General features: G+C 38.9%; 1 protein-coding gene across 1 annotated transcript in view; it reads right to left on the reverse strand.

Annotated features, from left to right (window-relative positions):
• syne2a (spectrin repeat containing, nuclear envelope 2a) overlaps positions 1 to 24,861 on the reverse strand; it is an 88,299-nt gene that overhangs the window by 8,149 nt on the left and 55,289 nt on the right. Inside the window, exons 25-43 of the mRNA XM_063002515.1 lie at positions 24,331 to 24,480; positions 20,108 to 20,289; positions 18,767 to 18,851; positions 18,304 to 18,413; positions 17,497 to 17,617; positions 16,113 to 16,255; positions 15,302 to 15,455; positions 10,933 to 11,543; positions 10,036 to 10,191; positions 9,320 to 9,470; positions 9,001 to 9,159; positions 7,279 to 7,446; positions 6,914 to 7,015; positions 6,161 to 6,355; positions 5,437 to 5,877; positions 3,922 to 4,103; positions 3,039 to 3,345; positions 2,341 to 2,481; positions 1,232 to 1,429 (exon numbers count right to left, since the gene is read on the reverse strand). Of these exons, the coding sequence (XP_062858585.1) occupies positions 1,232 to 1,429; positions 2,341 to 2,481; positions 3,039 to 3,345; positions 3,922 to 4,103; positions 5,437 to 5,877; positions 6,161 to 6,355; positions 6,914 to 7,015; positions 7,279 to 7,446; positions 9,001 to 9,159; positions 9,320 to 9,470; positions 10,036 to 10,191; positions 10,933 to 11,543; positions 15,302 to 15,455; positions 16,113 to 16,255; positions 17,497 to 17,617; positions 18,304 to 18,413; positions 18,767 to 18,851; positions 20,108 to 20,289; positions 24,331 to 24,480 (3,756 nt within the window). The remainder of the gene's footprint in view (positions 1 to 1,231; positions 1,430 to 2,340; positions 2,482 to 3,038; positions 3,346 to 3,921; positions 4,104 to 5,436; positions 5,878 to 6,160; positions 6,356 to 6,913; positions 7,016 to 7,278; positions 7,447 to 9,000; positions 9,160 to 9,319; positions 9,471 to 10,035; positions 10,192 to 10,932; positions 11,544 to 15,301; positions 15,456 to 16,112; positions 16,256 to 17,496; positions 17,618 to 18,303; positions 18,414 to 18,766; positions 18,852 to 20,107; positions 20,290 to 24,330; positions 24,481 to 24,861) is intronic.

Genomic DNA, 24,861 nt, shown 5'->3' on the forward strand with positions numbered 1-24,861 from the left:
TAATTCATTTTCAGCTGTTCCCATGAATGGCTTTTTGATTCTCTTTTTATGCATTTTACCCCCTTTTTCTCCCAATTTAGTGTCTGGCGTCATCCAAGGAGGGTGTATATTCGCCTGACACACACTTCCTCCGACGTGTGTGCAGTCCACCAAGCCCTTCTTATTCTTCTTTTCTTAATTTGCGTGTAAGGTCAGTTTTGCATACAGAGAGCCACGCCCCAATCTCTGTGCTCCTCCACTCGCTGTACAAGCGCCCTGGGCAACCAAGGCCCTTACACAGAATTGATAACTTAACCCCTTAGTCCAGTCTTTTCCACCAAGCAGACTCGAAGCCAATTCAGTCTGCTGCAGGAATTAGCCAACTGTGCCAGCTAGAGAGCACCCAGCTGACCGAATCTCAGCGCTGGTGTGCAGCGAATTATCCCGCTGCGCCACCAGGGCCCCCCGTAAATGGCTTTTTAACTTAAACAAATTGGCTTACAAATAAGTAAATGCATTATTGGTTATAGTATACAATATATGCAACATATCTGTTATATACACATGTACATGTACATGTATATCTGTTTAATAGATTAAAAAAAAAAAAAATTTCGACAGTAAGAGCTTAAAACACAAGAACATTTAGAAGGATTAAAAAACAGCTGAACTGGGTAATGTCTCATATAGAAATCTCTGTCATGACCAGCATATTCTCAGGGAAAAAAAACAACCAAAGCGCGCACTTAACCTTGATTTGGACTTTGGTTAATGGTGTAAGTACTCAAACAAAATGGTTCTGAAGATTAAACTGCATGTTTCTCAGACTCCCATGGTAACAGAGTGTTGTTTGACTAGTGCTGCTTTAATTTATGTTAAGACTGCAGATGAACTCGTTTGCCTGGGTTTTTACATATTTTAAATAATTAAATGATTAATTTATTCCTTGCTGTGCCAAGTTAATAATAAGAAGCCTTGTTTCTATAAAGGTGTATATAAATGTTCAAGGACAAAGAGCTAATCTATTTAATCTTTTTGTGTCAAATTTATGATGTCTAGTCAGCAACCTAATAAAAAAATACATTTATACATAAGCAGGTAAAGAATTGTGCTGCATTAGTGCATACAGTATTGCACTTCCATCATGAAAAACAGGTAGTCTGGTTTTATTTTATGTCCAAGCTATAAACAAAGCTCAGGCCCAAATAAAAGTCCCCAGTGACTACAGCAAAACAGAAGATTTAGGGCTCACCATAAAATCTCCAGGCTGCTGTTTTTTAGAATGTTTGGTAATGGATGTTTTCAGCTGTGTCCTCTTATTTTGCAGAGTCTGGACATCCTGAGATAGAGTTGTCTGACCAGCTGGAGTGCAGCTCTTCAACAGGGATGCAGCCAGTGTTTCAGTATCAAGTAGATCCTTCTTCTGCTGTTCTAAAGTTTTAAGCAAGGCCTACAGAGATAACACATATGCATTGGTTTATATTCGTCAGCTGGTGTGCACACAAATATAGAAATAAATATATATTGAATGTATATCCTACGTACATTTAATGTATGTAATGGAGCTGTCAAATATCTACGTTCCTTAACTGACATTTATATCTATATTTTTCTGCAGCAAACTATGCGTAAATACACCAGATGACTATGTATGTTTCATTAGCGCTTTGTGGTGATGTACATCAAATGCCTTAAAATATAATATGACTGGCACTCTAGCAAATTAAAATCACTGTATGTTGCAGGCAGCAGAGCCTAACTAATACATTGCAATTTCATATTTCAAAGTTCTTTTACATGTTGTAAAATTTCGCCTTGTAGAGAATCTTTTCCACAACAAACCAATGCCTTTGCACAGCATTTTTTATCATGCTGAATGCCCAGTACTGGTTCTCTTTAATCACATGCAATATGACAGTGTAAAAGGAGAGATTTCAGTTACCAGATTCGACTAGGAGATGCATTTATTTATAGAATAGAATGCCCTTATTTGTCAGATATACATATACAGGTGTACAATACTACAAAATTATTTTTTTGCACATCCCAGCTTGTTTTGGAAGCTGGGGTCAGAGCGCTGGGTCAGCAATTATAGGCCGCCCCCTGGAGCCGAGAGGGTTAAGGGCTTTGCTTAAGGGCCCAACAGTGACTGCATGGCAGAGCATGGATTCGAACTCTCAACCATAGTCCAAAGCTCTACTCACTAGGCTACCACTGTCCTTTTTTTGATGCAGATGCAGAAATAAATTTATTAAATCTGACAGACCTAGGGTGCTCAAGTGATGCAGTAGTAAAACATGCTAGTACATCAGAGCTGGCATTTCAAACTTGTGTGCATGCTCACAACTCAAAGTTACACACCTGGTCTTTTGCATGTAAAGGCATAAGGACTTTCTCCTCCATTCTTTTTTGCAGGCAGTCCTGGTTTTCATTGCACTGCTTTAATATGAGACTGCACTGCTCTTCTGTGTGAATACCTTCCTCCAGATTTCTGCATACATCCTGCACAAACACATAAGAAACATACACAATATTGTAAATAATGAAAAACAGAATGTTGTTTTTAAACTTTTATGCCTAAATATGTTTTAAAAAAAAATACAGTTACAATTACAGAAAACATTAAAATTCAAAGACTAACAAGTATATGTAAAAAAAACAAAAAAAAAAACACCCAGTGTATTTGTTGGCAATTCCCCTGTTGTTATTCTTCCTGCCATTAGTATGTCCCCCAATGGCTGAAGAGGGCTAAGACTATTATGTGCCCCTTCAACATGTGTGCAGTTGCCTGCTGCATCATGTTACCTGCCAGAGACAGAGCTTTACAGGGAACTGTACCGAAACGTGTCCTGAACAACACATACCTCATTTTGTCTTAGCCAATTTGTATTTGCACTACATGCTAAGACTCAAACAATACAAGTTAATTGCAGAAAATCATCCTTAGAATTGGAAATATAGAGAATATTACCAAATAACACTTTTATAACACCACAAATAAAGATGTGTCTATTCTTTAACCAGAATAGAGACAAAATGTACATTTCAAAAATACTTACACTAATGTGTTTAACCAGGCTTGATGCACTGTTTCCCAGGGTGTCCAAGGTCTGCTCAGGCCAGGTGTGAACCTGTGTGAGCTGAGCCTGTTGGACTCCCAGTGACGTGACTTCAGTGTCCAAGGCTCTGGCTGTCTCTAGAAATCCACAAGCCTGCTTTAAAACATCTTTTCTCTCAGTTAAACCAGGCCAGGGGAAAAGTGCAGGTAGTGTCACTATCTGCTCATGCAACTGCTGCAGCCTGGTCTCAACCTGCTGCTTTTGGTGCTGATAATTCAAGGAGTGCTCTGTGATGTCTTGAAGGAGTCTAAACAAGGAGAAGACAGTAACTAATATCAGTGAAACAAGCAGTCTAAAGCTGGTCTATGCTGATTTAATATCTCTAAATAAAGAGAACAACAAACAAATTTTGATAACAGCTTCAAAATTTAAAGTAAAAATACTGATTGTTAAAGCTCTTTTAAAGCTGAAATACATGATGGTAATTAGTAATCAATCCATGAAGTCAAAAATGTTACAAACTGTTTAATGAGGTGTTTCTGTTCATTTGTCCACCCCTTTGTAGATACTACACTTAGTGGTCCTTTATGATGGTATAATTTTTGTATACCAGTCTATGTTTGTCTCATAACTAACATGTCATTGACACTATCATGCTGTGAATGGTCCACTACCCAAAAATATCTGATCAGTGATGGTGCTGTGATGGTTCCATTAATTAACAGGGCAGAACACTGACAAACTGTGTACGTCAACCAATAGACTACATTAGTATCAGTAACTGTATAACAATTATATATGGTATGATATATGTATTAAAGAAATTGGTCGATGAGTTTACATTCCAAGAGCCTGACGTGTCCACTACCAATGTCTATTTTACCTGTGCTGCTTATCTGCAGACTCCATCACAGAATCCCACCGTCTCTCTGCATCCTGGAGTATGTGCAGAACATCCAGTCTGTCTGTCTCTACTCTCTCACCGTGCCTCTGGAGCAGAATCTGACATCTGTCCTGTAGCTCCTTCACCCTGCTGTCTCCTTCAGCCTTGAGGTTCAGCACCACCTGACCACAGATCCAAAGAACTGTTTTAGCCGGACAGCAATAGGCAATCAGAAACCATGAAATACATTGGTCAAAACCACCTTTAAAATTCAATTTTAACATGAATGTGGCCGTGATAATGCCCTGAACTACATGATGAGATGCATTTCTGTAGGATATCTTAGTTTTTCTATGGTTGAAAATCAGAGGAGAAATGTGAGAGTGAAATGGAAAATACATTTCTAAAAGGTTATAAAGCAATTTAGATATGGGTCAAATTCCTAGCTTTGCATGTGTTTAACCTTTTTTGTGCAATTGTAACTTTTTGGTAAATTGTCAATTTTTGGTCCATTTCCCCTAAGAAATATATATGTATTTAAGTTCAGTCCAAAACTGCATTTCCTCTGTGAGACCTGTATTTGGCCCTATATGACCACTGGTAAAGAAAAATGAGGTTATTTGATCATCCTTCATAAGCAGTCCTAGGATAAACCATGTGGCAATCCAATTCAGTTGTTCAGTGGGGTTGAGGCCAGGCTTTTGTGCAGTAGCTCCTCCACACCAAACTCCTCAAAACATGTCATCATAGACTTTACTTTGTGCACAGCAGTAATAAATGGCCTTCAATTTTTTTTGCTTTTGTTGACATCCTCAGTATTTGACTGTTATTGTAAAGTGAAGGGTTGGAATAACAGCAGCACATCCATGAAAGACCACACAAGCTTGCAAAACAGAAAAGCTAAGTATTAAAATGCATACTAAATAATGCATACATTACCAGATACATTATTACAATTACTGTTGGTCACAAGACTGAAGAATTGGGTTTTCATGGCTAAGCAGCTGTACACAGGCCAAAGATCAGAATGGCAAATGCTGGAGTGAGGGTGTAAAGCACGCAATTAATGGACCAGCAGAAATGCATTTTATGGGGTGATGAATTTTACTGGCTTCCACAGAACCTAGTCTTATATAGTGCAGTTTAAGTTTGGTAAATAAAGAATAATGGTTTCAAATGGGATTTTAGTGGGAAGGGAACTATTAATGTTATTAATGCTGTACAATTGTCTGCATCTAAGTTTTCTGTTTGAATATGGCAATGTTACAGTGCAAAAAATAGCTGCGTTCAAAACCTTTGAGATGAACTGGAATGCACTCTTTAAGCAGACCCTATCAACAAACACCAGCAATCACTGGATTAATTAATGCTTTCTCATAGTCATTTAAAATCTAGTATCTAGTGGAAAACCCTTCCAGAACAGTGGAGGCTTTAATTGGTTTTAGTTTGAGACATTTAACATTATTAAATGTTCAGGTGTCCATATACTTTAACCATGTTTTGTATTTTTCTTACCTGTATTTCTTTTAGTCTTTCCTCTGGGTCAGTATCCATGTTTACCAAAGTATCAACCCGATGCTGTAGTGTGTTCAGCCAGGCTCCAGTGCTTTCTGCCAGGCATTTGAATTCTTGCAACTCTACAGTGTAATCATTTAATGCATCCTTTTGCATCTCGTCTGTTTTACATTGAGCTGAAAGTTGGTCATGCACTCCCTGCGAGTTACTAAGATCATCTGTATTTATAATTTGGGGTTCTTGTGGTTGACAGTGGCTCTCTGTTCGTTCCCTCATCAAAATAATCATGTCTCCAGCTGCATAGATGTTTTCTTGTAGAAGGGCTGCATCCTCAGTCAGAGACTGGAGGTTCTCTGGGCTGGCCAAGTTGGCCAATATGGTTAACTGTTGCTGTACTGTGTCTGCCTGCTCCCTTTCTTCTTGTAGCTGCTCAAGTAGGTTCTATGAAAAAAAACCAGATAGGAATGAGTTATTAGATTTGGGTTGCAGGTTTTTAAGTAGCAACAAGCTATTTTAAGTTACAATGGTTTTCTGAAGTACAGCTGAGCCCATGTAGCTATATTTGTCACAGCGGCAAAACGGTTTCTCATGCCATCTGTGGGCTCAAAGACTGTGGTTATAATAGTTTTTGTTGTGTTATCTTTAAAGGAAAATAACCATAATGTGTACAATATATAATTTTCACTTGTTACATTATACTGTACAATACATACTGTATATTCACCTGAATATTCTGTGTAAACTCTGAACCTTCGGATGAAGCAAGAGCGTCTTTTATTGTCTGTACAGAGCACATGCACTTTGATATCCTATCTGCAACCTGAGTCTTGGCAGCCACCAGCTCCCAGAAGACTTCCCTTGTTCCGTCAAAGAGCTCCTTCACTTCTCCCATTTTCTTCCTTAGCTGAGTCTCAATCACCTGGTAAACACAACATATTTTGATGAGTCAAAACATTGGAACACTTTCTCGATGCCCATTGTAGGTGCTTTTGATGGCATTTTGACTGGCCTGTGACTGGCCTGTGACTATGCAGTCAATTTACAGGGGGTTTAATGCACTCTGTATTGTGACACCTTTACAACTGTATCACCAATAATACAATTATCTGCAGTTTGAGCTCTTAGGTTGGTCCATAACAAATGTCATAGCCTTTATGTCCTCTAGAATTAATGAATCTTGGCCACCCCTCAACTCTGTCGGCAATTTGTGGCTTTTCCCCAATGTAAGCACCAGTTGGAGATTTGAAAATACTCAAACTGTGGTAAGACCACATTGATTTGGCCCATATAAAAGTCACTTAGGTCAGTAATTGCTATGAAATGGTCATTGCAAAGGTCATTCATGAGGGATGGTCCTAATGTTTTGGCATATTGGTGTTGATGTTTAGCTTACGCTATCCACAGTAACTGCAGCAGCTTTATTCATATTTTAGCAAAATAAACAATTTTTACAGATGTGGTAGTGAGACGGCTATACCTGCAGCTCCAGTGGCGGATCTCTGGTCTTCAGCAGCTTCTGAATCTCAGCAGACCTGCAATGGAATTGTTCCACGTTTTCTTCCTGGGTCCTCAGTTCCTCCTACAGGACCAAAGATAGTTCTTTAGTCATTACCAGTCTTGTTGTAATCACTAATCCAAAGCTCAAATAACACAACAAATTTTACAATAGAATCAATGTTCTAGAAGTCTCTATTACTGTAACACTTACTGTTGTTAACCTTATGTACAGAAAATCACAATCTCAACTTTTTCTAAACATAATTAGCTGTTTAATGAAAATGCTTAAGCAGCTGATCAAGAACAAGACAAAAACCTCCATAGCTACCATAGCTCCATAGTTACCTCCATAGCTACAACATCTTGCTCTGTTTGAAGCGGGGATGCCTGATCAAAAGCCTTTAGCTTGTGGGTATTCCAGCCATCCACCTCCTGAGCCAAGAAGAAAAGCTTGTCCCACAGTGCCAATCCTCTCTGAAGATTTTCAAAATAACAGTCTGTCCTCTCACTCACCTGAGAAGAGCATATAAGAAAAACAGATCAAAATTCAAAATAACGGCCGCTCAGGTGGCGCAGTGGTAAAACATGCTAGCACACCAGAGCTGACATTTCAAACTCGTCGGTTCGAATCTCAGCTCTGCCATCCAGCTGGGCTGGGCAGCTATATGAACAACGATTGGCTTGTTGGTCATACAGGGACGAAATAGCCTGACAGGGACCTCATAATTGATGCAATTATGACCTCTGTTGGCTGATTTATGGTGTCTGCACAGAGTTGAGGAATAATGTGATCAGGGTGTGGCTCTCCGTGCATAAAGCTGATCCGCATATGAACTCGCCTCTAGCAGGTGAAAAGATGCAGTCGGCTGCTGCACACGTGTTGAAGGGGGCATGTGTTAGTTCACTTTCCTCAATTGGGGCGGGGGTCAGCACCAGTACAGAAGAAGCATAACACAACTGGGTAAAATTTGGAAGCGCTAAAAAAAAATAAAAAAAAAATAAATAAAAAATCTAGAGAAAAGGGGAAAATGCATTTGAAAAAAATTTAAAATAACTTTTTTTAGGCCAATCATTCTCATAAAAATACAGTTATAATTTGGAATCTTACTGTGTCGATCCCTCACACGGGGCACCATTATCCAGCAACTAAGCTCCCTGGTCAACAAATCTGTTACATTCACCAAAAGAATCGTTTTTTAGTTTTAAAATTGTATGGTTAATTGTCTACCAGATTTTAAGAAGTGTGCAGAGTTAATGAAGAGCAGTATTGAAAGAAATAACATTGGGTAAATGGCCAGAATGGAAGACATCACAGTGTGGTTATAAAGTGTTATTGCTTTTACAATGAAAAAAGGACAACCATCAAAGGAAGTGCCTCAATTTGTGTTTCAATAAGTCTATAAACAATGATCAACACCCAAATTCACAGTCATAAGCCATTGTTCAATGCCAGCTTTTGTTATGGCATGTTATGCTTAGTGACTAGGAAATGATTCCAAACAAGGCAGAAATTACTGAAAGCAATTAATATAGAGCCACACCAACTGATTACGGAATAGTCATTGCAGTTTGGAGCTGCAGTGTATGAAAGACCACTGCAAAAAAATAAAAATTAAAAAAATTTTGCTGAAGTGGGCAAACTGTTTTTGTTACTGTATTACCACAGTTTGTTTGAGGTGTTATGATAGTAATGTCAAGGTGTTATGACAGTAAAAGTTGTTTCATTCATGTTCTGAAAGAGTAAACTATAATAAAGGTTTCTTCCATATATTAGTGGTCACAACTTTGGATCACTTCAGTCAACATACTTGTTTTGACAGTTTTTACTCCATATGTGTTTATTTTTATCCAGGCTGTTTGGCCATTCCCCCACATAGACATAGCCAATCATACCTGTGAAATGTTTGTGCACCGTATAAAAGATGTGTTGACTAATTTAAACTAAGAAAATCAACAAATCATGAACTTTCACATACATTTATATGCAAGAGTTTTCATGATTTTTTTTTTGTTACTTTTATTATTTATCATTAACAGTGGAATCAAAAAGTAATAAAGAGGGCATACATCTAGCCAGCAATCCATGAGGGCATCAGCCTCACTCTCAAATGGAGCATCTGTACACTCTGAGATTCTCTTCATCTGGGACTGGAGCTGTCTGGATACAGCCCTAAATTCTTCCACACCATCTCCAAGTACACTTAGGTCCAATTTAATGCTGCCCACCTGCAGAAGTATAAAAACCATATATTTTTAGTACTTTCTGAGTAACAACAATGCATAACAGTGAACGCAAACGCACCAAACGGTTGTTGTAACATTATACAGGTAATGCTGCCATCTAGTGTCTGTATGCAGGATTGTGCCTTGCAAGTAAAATCCATACCGTGGCGATGAGGGGCTGAAGATTTTCTTTGCCCATGTAGGAAGCCTGCTCACTTATAGTCTGCTCAGCCCTCTGCAAGGTGCTGTTAATGTGGCTGCGGCAGCTCTGGAACCTCTTTATTAGTTCTGTCAGTGAATGGCATTCATTTCGACTACAACAGAAAACAAGACATACATTATCCATGGAGAGACATTGACATCTACTTTCTTGGTATGAGGACCAATATCAACCTGGCCAGACCTAAATCTTTAACTGGCCTATGAAAATGTGGCGTCACGTTATTTTACATCTCTGAAATTTAAAGAAACTGGCCACTTTATTAGAAACACTATAAAATACTGAGTAGGTCTTCATGCTGTTTACACAAAATTCTGACGTCTGCGTGTCATAGAAGAATACCAAATTCATCAGACCAGGCCACTTCTTTCAAATTTAACCGTCTAGCCTCAAATTCCTTTCTTTGTTGACAGGACTAAAACCCAATATGGTCTTCTGCTGTTATAATGTTGTAGCCCTAGTTATTGAAGCCGTCTTGTCAGTTTAAACTAGTCCGGTCATTTTCTTTTGACCGCTCATCAACAAGGTATTTCCCTTTAATTCCACTTAGGTTTTCCTATTTCTTTGGCAAGATTCATATTATACTTATAACTGGCTGACTGCTTGTACTTAAAATGCCAGATCATCTGATTACTATTAATTATTCACAGTTGGTTCACCTTTCACTGAGAGCTTTGTGGATCTCTTGCCATTGGGCCTCCAGCTCTCTGAAAACTTCCTCTGAGATGTTCGTCTGAGCAAATTTGTCCCGCAGATTCTGAATGTCTGAGTGCACAGCAGTTAGCTTACTTTCCATGTCTGTCAAACAGCGCAATCTGGAAGAGATTAAGAAGAATGGCATAAGAAAAGCAGAGGTGGGTATCATGATGTTATGCTTACTGCATTTTATTTATTTACTGCAATGGGCGGTGACCCTAAGCCTTTATAACCAATCTCTATAAACTAGTAAATCTGTAGATAATTTACTTTTATTTAGTTACATTAAGTCTTGTTATTTTTGCAACATTTTGTTTGTGTTCATTAATTTTATGCAATATTATTAATTAAATAAGATTATTTATTAGAGCATTCAATTGATTCTGCATTATTCACACATTATGAAGTCAGGAGGTCCGCCCTATAGGATTTGTTTTCATTATACAAGTAACAATAAAATCAGCATTGGCTACAATAAAATAATAAATGCAGCAAACCAGTAGTTCAGGATGGGTGAGGCAGACTGAAATGACACATTGTATTCACTCTGTCACAAAGACAATAACATCACAAGAACCTGATGCTTTATTTGTTTACTTATTTTTGCTAGCTGGTTCATTCTGGTCAAGGTTGTGTTGAGTTCGGCACCACCCAGACACATAACAACACAATCACTCACTTACGCCTAGAGGCAATTTATGCAATGATGGAACAGGAAAGGGCTTTTCCCAAATTGCCACAAAGTTGAAATGCTATTTATTTTATAACCATTTTAAACCAATTAGCAATGACACTGAAGGGGTGTCCACAAACATTTGCCCATACAGTGTGAGTCACATATAATCCTCTAATTTCCTTACCTGTGCTGTACAGCAGGCAAAGTGGCCTCCTTCAAGACCTGTCTCTCCAGTGCTCCCTGAATCTCCTTCAGCATGACCAGCAGTCCTTTTTTCTTTTTCTTTAGCACTCTCTCCTTCTTCTCCTCTTCCTCCCTGCTCTGCATTCCTCTCTCTGCTCCTCCCTTGCCCACAGTCTCCATCTCTGTCAAGCGCTTGACCAGTGCAGACACCAAATCCTGGCAGTTTCCTGCTTTTTTGTCCATGGTCACCCTCATCTCTAAGTCTTCGAGCATCCGGTCTAGCTGTGCAGCTTCGTCTCTGGCCTGCTGAAGCTTCTGACTGATGGATGCCAGTTTGGAGCTGCGATCTTGAGGGGATGTGCTGCCAGCTATAGTAAGCTCATCATTCAGCTTGTGTAAACTGGTCAGGAGGTGCTCCAGATTAGCCAACGTCGACTGTGTACACCCCAGCCGATGATTCAGCAGCTCCAGGTGGTGTGTATAACTCTGGATAATCGGCTGCAGTTGCATCCGAGCCTGGAGCTCAGTCTCAGTCAGGCTGAGAGACAGGACCATCTTACTCTCCGTCTCAGAAAGAAGCTTCAGATCTGTCTGGATTTGATCAGTCACAGACTAAAAAAAGAACATAAAGATCATAAAGTCAGTCAGTATGGTTATACAGGAGTTAAGGCCCTACCAAATTCACGGCCATGAAAATCGTGTCAAGGACCGTGAAATGAGGAGTCTCCCGCGAAATGAGCAGTATATGTGATTTGCTGTAAAAGTCAAAATGTAAGGTTTGTGTTCAGCGATTTAACATTTTTATTCACGTAGCGTATGAAATATAAGGTGCAATATGCAACGTGAGGCAATCCTAGCAATCATACGTCCATTATATTATGCCTAGTTCACACTACACAGTTCTCACCCTGATTTTCGCTCAGCGACTGGTCAGCGCTAGATTTGCCGGCTCGGGGGCAACTCGGCGTTCACTCTGCGATCGAAACTCGGCTCTCAATCGCTATGTGTGAACTACTCAACAACTCAATCCGAGCGCCTGAAGAAACTGAAGAAATATATTTAGCATGTCAAATATCTGGACCTGAGTTGCCCGACTGGCAATGAGTGCTATGTCGAACAGCCAATGAGAACGCAAGATACGGTGTGAGGGGAAACGCAGGGGAGCCGTTGTAAAAAGGTGGGACAAGGGCATAATATAGTTTATATTAGAATACATCAGTACACACACAAGTTTTATAGTATTTCTGACCTTATCGTTCTCTACAAAACATAACACCAACACTGCATTGCGAAAATATTTATTAACCTCCAACTCACTATAGAACAAACAATCCATGCTGTTCGCATTGCCAAATCCACTCAGATTCATTAATTTTGTCTCTTTACTTTTACGCTGCACATCAGAGCACAAACTTTGATCGCTTGCTACTTGTTGAGGTGCATTTTTGGACGTGGTATCATTAAACCTTTCGTCACTTCTCGCGTTTGTTTTCGTGACAAAACGTAGTTTGGGAGACCAGAGAAGCTCGCCTACGATTCCAGTTGGTGATAGTGTAGTGTGAAACCTCCATCGCCGATCAGTCGTGTAGTGTGAAAGCCACACCGACTTGAAAGACTGTGTGAACTGTACAGAGACCTGACGACTTGAAAAGTCATGTAGTGTGAACTTCCATACTAAACAGTACGCGAGAGCGGGTAGTGTATCCGAATACGTGGTACGCGAAAAGTACCCGGATGACCTACTGCGATAGTTTGTGTACTGTTTATTTATTTCTTTATAAATGCAGCAAATTCTAAAGACGCTCGGTTACACTAGAAATCGGTTAGACAAAACGTTCAAGATGTCGAAGTCTAAAGCAGCTGAAAACACAACTCGGGTAACTGAGTTTGGAAAACTCCCAACCGATTCTGTTGACACAGAGGATAGTGTGTCAAAACATGGACATTCGTCTTTAAGAGGACACTATTAAGGTAGCTGTGTGTATCGTAGCTTCCATTGATTCTATAATTTAATTAATAAGTGTTATTTAATGACTGAAATGTGGCACTTCTCTTTAAAAAGCCATGTAATCTGTGATTTGTGACCCAGTGAATTTAGTAGGGCCCTATACATGAGTATTTGTGATAGAAGAACTGTTTGCATTAAACGTGCGTGTGTACGTGGTCAGCGAGACTAATCAAATGTCTCCTGTGGGTGAAAAATGAATTGCTTTAGTTTTAGAAGTAAAAAAAAATATCTCGTAATGTAGCAAAATGAAAAGGGGAAAATATCACAAATCACATACACCATATGGCAAAATAAGTGCATGTGGGACATCATTGGTTACACAGAACTCACCCATCTCCAGGCTTCACTGGAGTCTGTAGAAATGAACATCAGAAATTGACTTTGGGCAAGGGCGCCTGGTTTGTAATCATTGATCTAAAGATGGATCTAAGGCCTATTTGTGATAGAAGAACTGTTTGCTAGGGTTTGAGTGATATAAAGAGGTGTATAAAAGTAATTATCCCTTTTTAATTGCATGTTTGCCAGTGTAAATGCATGCTGATCTTTATAAGAACACACTAAACATGCTAAAATCTAACTTAGGGGACTTTATTCTGTGTCTGCTTCGATTTAAGTCAAACAGGTAAGCTATTATAGTTATAGCTATTTAAGTAATTTAGATCATAAACAAAAAGCTATTAACTGCCTAAATAATTAACATTCAATCTATTATGCATCAGCCACACTGCCTTAAACCCAGTGAATGTGTGAAACACTATTTCTTGAAAGTTTTTTCACCTTACACCTTAAAATAAAGGTATGACCATGTTAGATCAACAAATGCTGTTAAAAATAACATTCAGGCACCAGTTACATGTTTATTATATAATAAAATTATTTATTTAGTCCCATCTTGTAATGGATTGTTGGCCATCAACGTTCTCTGTTTAAAAATACATTACAGATGCTAAACAGGTGCCCGGGTAGTGAGTGCAACAGTAACACACGCCGGCACACAGACAACGATTGGCTTGTCCATAACCACCTTCACATATACTGATAAACACTTAGTTGTGTGCCAAGTCTAATACTCTGAACATTGCTTCCAATTTTGTGTTCCATGTAACCATAGGTAGGATAGCAGGCATTCTAGCATTAATAATAGGCTAAAATGAACATGTAAAGACTAACTGCGACATGTATGTACCTTCAATTTATAACTGTAGGTGTACAATAATAGGCTAGCTGAGTCATAAGGCAAGCAGACAATGATATATTAAAAAATGAACAGAGCTCATTTACATATTATTTGTGTTATCAACACCTATACAAGTTAATTCCAGTTAAATGATTGGGTTGTGCTTCATTTATATTAACAATACTGTTCGCAAAACCATTTTTTACCCACTATTTGGCTAAAAGTATGTGAACATCACTCCTTATTGTTCAAGTTCAGGTGTTACCCCATTACTAAAAGCAGTATAAAATATACACCGATCAACCATAACATTAAAACCACCTCCTTGTTTCTACACTCACTGTCCATTTTATCTGCTCCACTTACCATATAGAAGCCCTTTGTAGTTCTACAATTACTGACTGTAGTCCATCTGTTTCTCTGCATGCTTTGTTAGCCCCCTTTCATGCTGTTCTTCAATGGAGGACTCTCCAAGGACCACTACAGAGCAGGTATTATTTGGGTGGTGGATCATTCTCAGCACTGCAGTGACACTGACATGGTGGTGGTGTGTAAGTGTGTGTTGTGCTGGTATGAGTGGATAAGACACAGCAGCGCTGATTGAGTTTTTAAACACCTCACTGTCACTGCTGGACTGAGAATAGTCCCCGTGGGCAGCGTCCTGTGACCACTGATGAAGGTCTAGAAGATGACCAACTCAAACAGCAGCAATATGCGCGATCGTCTCTGACTTTACATCTACAAGGTGGACCAACTAGGTAGGAGTGTCTAATAGAGTGGACTGTGAGTGGACACGGTATTTAAAAACTCCAGCAGCGCTGCTGTGTCTGATCCACTGATACCAGCACAACACACACTAACACACCACCACCACCACCATGTCAGTGTGGTGGTCAGCAGTGCTGAGAATGATCCACCACCCAAATAATACCTGCTCAGTGGTGGTCCTGTGGAGGTCCTGACCATTGAATAACAGGGTTAAAGCAGGCTAAAAAGGTATGTAGAGAAACAGACGGACTACAGTCAGTAACTGTAGAACTACAAAGTGCTTCTATATGGTAAGTGGAGCTGATAAAATGGACAGTGAGTGTGGGTGGTGAGGTGGTTTTAATGTTATGGCTGATCAGTGTAACTAAACAATATCTTCAAAATTAAAGTATACAATATGAAGTTAATGTAAAATACCTTGATATCTTTTTGCAGTGTTGTAGGACAAGTAAGGGAAAAGTCAGTGATGTCCAGAGGTTTTTCGGCACTCTGGTCCAGCTGATCAGACATTTGTTTGATATGAACATCAATTGGCTCTACCAGCTCCAAAGCCATCTGAAGTGCCTTCATCCTAGAGAAAATAGAACAGTTTAAGTGCTGTTTAACATGTACAGGAAGATTCACTCCAAAGAGGCACAGAATATTCTGTATTAACTCTCGCTAGGACAAAGCAATCTGAGTGAAACAACATGCAATGTGCTCCTCAGTATATGGAGCTTTGAACAAGTCGGAATGCTCCTGCGTCAGAGCAATGAGGTCAGCACCGGACAGCCGTTGCGACGTTTAACCTCCATTTGCAACTTCCGGGTGCATACTCCGTACCCCTTCACTTGACTTCTCATCAGGATGGTGGTGTACAAGACTGAGCAGCGCGTCTTCATGCGAACCTAGTGGGTCACCAATTCGTTTAAGCGATGTCAGAGTGAATTTAGGAAGAAATATGGTGTTAGTGACGTACTCTCAAAGAGTGTTATTCAGAAGATGGTACAGAAACTGTAAACTATCAGGAACATGGAGTGCCGCGTCAAATGTGTCTGGCAGAAAACGGAGATCACTTCCAACATTGCACGTAAAGCAATCGATTACACACAAGTCAAGGTATGTAGTGTATTTTTTTTTGTTCAGATTGCTTTATCCTAACAGGAGGTACAACAGAATATTCGAGGCCTCTTTTGAGTGAATCTCCTTGTAGTTCATTTGACATGATATATACAGTTGTAAGTGTAACCTGGCTTGAAGACAGATCTGCTGACCCCTCCACTTCTTAGTGAGCCGTATTCTGTTTGCTTCTACCTCACAACCATCCTCCTCATGTGAGGAGCTCTGCAGCTCGAATTCAAACCACAGAGCTTCCGTCTGCTGCTTCAGGGCCTGTACAGGTAAACACATCACACACTAGCAGTCTCAAAAAACGGTTTTAAAATAAATTAATTATACACTGCTTTGTCTATTGTAACTGCTTTGTCTATTGTACATATCTCATTTGTTCATAATTTCCACCTATACCGTATACATTTGTCTATTATGTTCATAGCCTATACTGTATACATCTGTCTATTTATGTTCACCTTAATCTGTATATTATGTCTATAGCACTCCCATCTGTATATCATGTTTATAGTACATTCAATAATATATTCACCTGTATATCTTGTTCATACCACTGCCTGTATCCTGTAAATAATGTATATCATAGATACTGTACATCCTGCACTTGCTGCTTATCACACTTCTGGTTAGATGCTAAACTGCATTTCGTTGCCTTGTACTTGTACATGTGTAATGACAATAAGTTGAATCTAATCTAATCTAATCAAAGTATAAGCATAACACAATCTGTTTAATTTTCACAGCTGGGCCAGATGGAAGCCAAAAAATTGGGTTTTAGTTTTAATTTGTGGCACTCAGATAGAGCCACAGTCTAATATGCTAGCCCAATACCCAATAATCTGTGTTGGATGTGTCAAAAGCCTGCCTGGCTGACCCAATAAACACAATTCAAATGTCTAAGGAAGGGAGGCCAGTTAGGGTATAACCTCTCTGCTACTGCAACTGTGTTTGATTTTCTGTTAAAAAAAAAAGTTCCTATAGAAGCAGCAGAAAAATGCAAAGAAAATTCACAAATGGCTGATGTAAAATCACAGTTGACAGCTTGACACATGCTTCTCAGTCTCTTCAAATGTAACTGGACAAGGGGAAACAAGGAAACCAATCTCCTCACAGATAATAACTGTAGGTGAGTTTTAAAGCCAGACCCCCAGGACCCTGTGGATTCGCTTCACCCACACTACCCGCTGTCTGCCACCATGCCATCCAGTGTGTGGACTATGTTGATAACTGGTGTCTTGAGTCAAAATGACAGTCGTTCATTTTTTTGTCTATTCTTTCATCTTCAAGTGACTTTAGGTCCTATTGGTGCCAAGCTTTAAAAGTGACATTTGTTACTTTAGCTAGACAAACTGTAACTGTAAGCTTCACAAAATGTCAAGTCAATAAACTGTATCTAAGAATCAGATCTGTAAAGATAGATTCACAAATGTAATGAAATTTTTTAAATTGCATGCGGACAAAACACAGCTGATTGTATGTTTCAGAAGAAGACTGAATGTAACCTTAAGCTGCTGGAGGTGGGTTTTCAGGTTGACCAGTGAGAGACTCTGAGGAAAATCTGCACTCAGTTGCTCACTATTCTTTTGCAGTTGATGTTCAAAGGCTGATTGGGCAGCAGTGTAACTGCAATACAAACAAAGAAACACAACAGATGCAAAGCTTAAGACTAACAGTAGTTTTAATAACATTCAAAATCCAGCAGGGTTTTTTAATAAGCGTGCTTTGGTTTTTAATAATCTAAAAACATGACAGAACTTTAACAAAAAACCCAACTCTGCATCAATTCTAATTGGTCCATCGTGTTTGATTGACATCCACATCTTCCAATTGTAGACACTTTTGTTAAACAAGCCAAAAATGCCTCTAAATGTTCTGTGTAAATGTTAAAATAAAAACAGCAGTTTTGCTGTTTCCTTTAGAATATTTGTTTCACAGTCTGAGCATTTTTATTTAGATAGCTAGTTTAACCATGGTGCATTGAGACATGTATTATTACTGCTTAGTTGTTTGAGAGGAGAAATGACGGTATCGGATTGGTATTGGTATCGGCAGATACTCAGTTTGCAGTATCGGTATCAGACATAAAAAAGTGGTATCGAGCCAGCCCTAGTCTATACCTACGTGTCTATTCATAGCATCTTAAACACAGCAAATCAAAGTGTTCTGCATAAAATAAACAAATAAACACACTCAAAATAATACAAACTGTGCTCTCATTACAATTATATAATAAGTTATAAACTTAAACCAACATTTCTTTAAGCATTTAAAGAAATAAGTGTATTTAAATTGAGGCATAAATATGTTACCAGCTGTGAACATCCTGTGAGGACGTCCACTCTTGCGGTGTGTGTTCAGTCTGGATAACAGTCCTCTCCGCTGTCTGTTTGGTCTCTACACTCTCTGTGTGTACAATGATCTGAGAGAAAAGGTTATAGATGTTACAGAATCCCTGACCCACTCAACACCTGAACTTGCTGTCCAACAGCTCTATCCAATTACACTGGATTTACCACGCCAAGCTGCTAAGAAATGCTAATTCAACAAAAAGGTTGTTTGGATATTATAAACCCGAGCACAGTAACACTAACCCTTGTAAACACAGAAGACACTCTTATTTTCATACTACAATATAGTTTCCTGCACCTGGGCAGACATGTGGAATAACATCTTGTGTATTATAAAGTAAAAGTAATGCATGACCATTATTTATGACAATATAGGTTATTTATAGCTGAACACACACACACTTGTGTAGACAGGCGAATGTACCTGTGAAAGAACCTGGCTACGTGATTGTTTAGCAGGCTTTCCAGATTTTTCCAACAGAGAGACGTCTTCTGGTTGCTCTGTCCTGCTACGCACACACATATATGCATAAACCCACATAATGCCTTCATAAAAAACAATTGTTTATATTTACAAACTATACGTTCATTGATGTTGATTTTATTGCATTTTATAAATTGTCCCAACTTTTTAGGAAATAGTGTTTATACTAGGTAACCTGAAACAGCTATGAAAGTCAAATAGCAAAAAAAAGCAAATAACTATTACTTAAAACATGGTAAACAGTCATCAAATAATCATAAAATAATATAAAACATTGTTCCTAAGAATAATCTCTGTGGTGGTACAAAACGTATAATGTCCCATCAAAATTGTTTTTAAACAACCTTTTTAATTTTATTTTACACAAATGCTACACAAAAACCAGCTATTTTGACAAATGCCTATGGCCTTCCTATTTGTTTTTATTTGAAAAAAAAAATAGTAGTTGAACCTTTACTTCTATCTGGGATGCTAAAATGGACTTGCCCTGTTTAACTATCCCCTAGGCTCCCCACTGCCACAGTCACCCTAGTCTTGATTATTAGGAGTGTTTGGACCTAAATTTCTGTAAAGTTGCTTTGAGACAATGGTCATTGCAAAAAGCAGTCTACAGATAAATTTGACTTATGTTAACTTTTTAATAACATGGAACAATGCTAGCACACCAGAGCTGACATTTCGAATTCGTCGTTTCGAAACATAGCTCTGCCATCCGTCTGGGCTGGGCAGCTACATGAACAACGATTGGCTGTTGTTCATACAGGGTGGGGAGCCGGATAGGTACCTCCTAACCAATGCAATTATGACCTCTGCTGGCTGATTGATAGCGCCTGCACAGAGTCGAGGAATAATGCGTTGATCAGGGTGTGGCTCTCCGTACACAAAGCTGATCCACATATTAACTCATCTCATGCAGGTGAAAAGATGCAGTCGGCTACTGCACACGTGTCGGAGGGGGCGTGTGACAGTCTTGCTCTCCTCAATTCGCAGTGGAGATCAGCATCAGTAGAGAGGAAGTGTAATGCAATCGAGTAATTAGGAGGAAAATTGGAACAAATACCAAAAAAAAAAAAAACATAGAATAGTTTGCAGTTTTTCCTGTCTGACATGAACGCCTCTCACATTAACATATTAACTAATACTATACTGATGCCAGAGTACTACATGATATTTCTTTCCCAATGACAGGTTAAACTTAATCACCAAAAAAACATTTTGTGGCTAACATTTTAACACTAATCAAAGAATAAACTATATGTAGCTAGGAAATTATTGTCTTACCAATATTGGTATGTAGATGTTGTACTGGTTGGACTTAACTGGTATTGGACAGTCTCCAGTTTGCCTTTCCTCTGCTTCAGCTGGTGGGTGGCCAAAGAGGGCTTTACTGGGGGTGTAAGTATCTCACTGAGTTCATTAAGAACCTCCATGGTTTGCTGAGACTCTACTGATGAGAGGCACACCTGGACCAGGTAAGGGCAAGAAGTATTTGTAAGCCGCATTAATAAGTGTGTTAAAAAACAAATAAAGTAAATTACATAATTTAATTGGTTAAAAGTCAGTTTAAATGAACTGTCGCTGCAGAAGCGTTGCAGTAGTCCCATCTGTTCCAACATTTTTTATATTAAACAATACAAAACCAATCACGTTGTGGCTTGTTCTGCAAGTATTTTTGTTACTACCAGAGGGCAGGATTGGCAGATTTTTTAGATTTATTTGGTCTGAAATATATAATCAATCATGATGTCAAAACACAATTTCTCAAATATACTAGGGATAAAACAGGAATACCCCATGGATGAATGGGTTACCAATCCATCGCCTGCCTGGGCAGCATGGTGGCTCAGTGGGTACTGTCGCCTCACAGCAAGAAGGTCCTGGGTTCAATTCCCAGGTGGGGAGGTCCGGGTCCTTTCTGTGTGGAGTTTGCATGTTCTCCCCATGTCTGCATGGGTTTCCTCTGGGAGCTCTGGTTTCCTCCCACAGTCCAAAGACATGCAAGTGAGGTGAATTAGAGATAATAAATTGTCCATAGCTATGTTTGACATTAAACTTGTGAAATGATGAATCTTGTGTAAAGACTAACTACTGTTTCTGTCATGAATGTAACCAAACTGTAAAACATGACGTTAAAATCCTAATAAATAAATAAATAAATCCATCGCCTGCCTAAAGGAAACCCACACAGAACATGTCAGGCTCCACAGATCCAGCAGAAGCAGGCAAAGATCAAATCTAAAGATTATTTCTAACATTGTAAACCAAATGAATAAACACTAAATGGCTACAGGTTTGAATAATGCACTAGTACAAGTAAACGTGACAGCAACCAGACCTGTTTTTCCAGTAAACAATAATCCTGTGAGCAAAGCCTATTGAATTAAATAAGAGCTAATGCTAACCATTATTGTGTTTAGAGGGTTTTTGAGTGTTGGAGCATTTTCAATATGTAAATGACTAGATCTGAATTTCATAAAGGTCCTAAAAGCTTGTGTGTTTTTTATCAGTTACACTTCAATAGTCTTATTATGTTTGATATAACTGCTACACTGTGCACTTACTTTTTCACTTACAGAAAATAATATCACCTTTAAATCAGGGTTTGCGTGACATCAAGGGCTGTTTCGGGAGCCATGCTGATCTTACACCCACATTAAAATTGCGATTACTAGCATCAACAGAGTGGAATATATAATTGCACTTGTAAAACATCATTAAAACATAATTTGGGTAGAAATGTAATGAATTGGTGTGGCATGCAGCTGAAACACAAGCAGCGAAAGCTTTACAGATTGTTGTGCAGAGAAGCTTGCATAACACGGTTTCAAATGTGAGGTAAAAATCCAGTTAATTGCAAAATGATTGCAGATACCTGTCAGCGATTAGGTCGCATAGTTTAAGCATTTACTAATGGAAGCAGGCAACGCCTCATAAGCTGCCCAAACATGCACAGCAATAACTCATAACAGCACTGATCTACCTCTGAATGGCTGCATGATTAAACACATCAGGTATTTCACAGAACTCTATCAATTTATACAGTATGTCATTTATTTAGCGTTAATGCTGAGTTTACTCATGACCTTTTCATGATTTGTCATGCTTTCTAACAAACAGATGAAGACTACACTTTTCATAGCACATCTGAATGACAATCAAGAGTTGTTCAACACAATCCCACGCAATCTGTCATAAATACACATGCATTTATGCATTCATACACAGGCTGTGTCCTAAACCACATGCTATGTAATTTAAAGTATTAAAAAAGAGAAAAACACTGAATTGGCATACTATTTAAACTGTTGGTATGTGGTTTTATCAGTCCATTAAGTTTTATTAGTAATTTTGCATATTTACTACCAGTCACATTTTTAAAATGCCCCCATTTTTCCAGTCAGATCAATAACTCGGTGTACTCTGGAATTAAACCATTCAACAATTAAACAATTGGATAAGAAAAAGAAATTTTAAACTCATGTTAACAACATAAAATCTTGTTAAACCACCTAAATACACTCAAGGCATTATTTTCACAATACCAGTTCAATATTGCTCAAGTGTTACAGAAATTCCCACATATGTGTAGCACTTGTAGGTTGCTTGGCTTTCACCCTTCTGTCCAGTTCATCTCAAACTAACTAGCTCAATAAGGTGTAAGTCTAAAGATTTTGCTGGCCATTCACTGATTTGAAGCCTATTATCTTTTCTTCTCGTTTTCTAAGGTAGATCAGACACAGCCTGGAGGTTTGTTTCAGGTTACTGTAGGATAAACCCCAGACCAACTAGACATAGACCAGAGGTTATTGCATGGCACTGCAAAATGTTGTGCTAGCTTTTTTGAGTCAGGATTCCCATCACTCTGTGCAAGTCACCAACTCTGGACCAAGCAAAAAAAGCACCAGACCATCACACTTTCTCCATCATATTTGACAGTTGGGAGTTACAGACTAAAAAACCATCGGTAAGAAAAGGTGTCCAAATGACCTTCACAAAATACTGACCTATAAGGTGTATCAACACAGTTTGTTCCAACACTGCGGTTTGTACATAATCTACAAAGACCTGTTTGAAAGGCTTAATTCCATAGTTGCATAATGCCTATAATTTCTTTATAACTTGTTACTGTATAAATTGACCTATTTATTTTGGCAACTTTTTTAGTTAACGTATATATTATATATATATATCCCCCTTTTTCTCCCTTTTAGCGCGTCCAATGGCCCGAATACATCATGCTTCCTCTCCACCAATGCCGATCCCTGCTCTGAATGAGGAGAACGAAGCTAACCCACGCCCCCTCTGACACGTGGGCAGCATGCTGTATGCATCTTATCACCTACACTTTGACGAGTGCAGTGCAGCTCAGCACTGTGTGCGGAGAGACGCACCCTGAGAGCACTCTTTTCTCATCTCTGTGCAGGCGCCATCAATCAGTCAGCAGCATTAGTTATGAGAGGGAGACCCTATCCAGCTTAATCCCACCCATATCTGAACAACTGGCCAATCGTTGTTCATGTGGTCTCTCAGCCTAGCCGGCAGGCAGAGTTGAGTTTCGATATGATGTATTCGAGATCCCAGCTCTGGTCCCAGGGTGTGTTTTTACAGCTGCGCCACCTGAGCGGCCCTTTATATTTAACCTTTACATTTATATAAAGTCTAGTAATTCCCTGGATTAAAACTTGAATATCATCAATAAAAACTGGAAAAATAGAGGTGATGTTAGACTTTCCAATTCATTGTTTTGTTTTTTTTTGTTTGTTTGTTTTTTCTTTTTTTTCTGCAATTTCCTTCGGGATTAATAAAGTGTTATCTTATCTTATAAGAGCCTTTAAAATTGACAGCATGCTTTTGAGCAGGTAATGTTCTCTGTGCATTAGCCGAACTTAGAATCCTTCCAGGAAACACTTTGCTATGGTTTTATAATGCAATTGTTTTGTGCAATGCAGCACTCTGCAAAACTCTGCATTGTAGATGCTGATAGGCTTATGTGCAGCTGGATGGTCATGAACAATTTATCTATGAAGCTTGTTATAAACTGTTCTTATGCTGATGCTTGCACTTCACAAGAACAGAACTGACCGAGGCAGCTCTATCAAGGCCGAAATGTGATAAACAGAAATGACATTGTTCTTTTGTATGAACTCTCATATTGCCAGTTTGTCTATAAAGATTTTGGAAATTTGCCTGTTTGATATGATGTCTATAGACAGTTTGCTTCATTACACCCAACTATTATGAACGAATGACTAAAATTGCTCCATTAGATTTTTTGATGGGGTGTTTCCATACTGTTGTGCCTAAAGTGTAGTTGGCTTTTTATACTACTGAATCAAATTACCTCCTATAAAGAAATAATAATGCACACTTACCTTGAACTCTATATGTTCCCGCACCCATGCAATCATATTTAGCAAAATAAATAAACAGCAAAGCCAATAGAAACACAGGAAGCCATGCACACATGCAGGGTAGCAAATTAGAAAGTGCTGGGTTAGAGGTACCTCTTCACTGCACACTTGGTCAGGAACACATGTTGAAATTTCTTTGTTAGTGTTTATTTCATGTGTCAAAACAGCCGGGTTAACAGACTCTCTTCGCTCTGCCTCTTGCCATGAGTCAGGCACAAAGAACCGTATTGCTGAACGAACATCCTAGGCAGTAAGACATATAGTACAGATCTTTAGACTTCATTTATCTAACTTTGCCACAGTGAGGAATTACATTCCTAATGTAGATGCTGCCAATTTTCAGCCACAGTTTTCTCAATCACTCAAACACTATCGGTCTGAGAGGGTGAGAGCTAGCATGTGTTTAAAGACTCATGACGCCAGCCACTGCATCTTTTAACACAGCAGCCCATGCAATGTTATTTTAGGGAGAGTACTGACTGCCTCTTACATGCACACGAGCTTTGATTGATTCAGAAAATAATTTATGCTCTTTTAGACTCCTGGTCATGTAATTTGTTGGGAATGTATTGTGTTTACAGCCTTGCATATAAGGGCAGTTTGTACTCTTCTTAAAGTCTAAAA

This window comes from Trichomycterus rosablanca, chromosome 9 (genome assembly GCF_030014385.1).
Source record: "Trichomycterus rosablanca isolate fTriRos1 chromosome 9, fTriRos1.hap1, whole genome shotgun sequence".
Classification (NCBI taxonomy): Eukaryota; Metazoa; Chordata; class Actinopteri; order Siluriformes; family Trichomycteridae; genus Trichomycterus; species Trichomycterus rosablanca.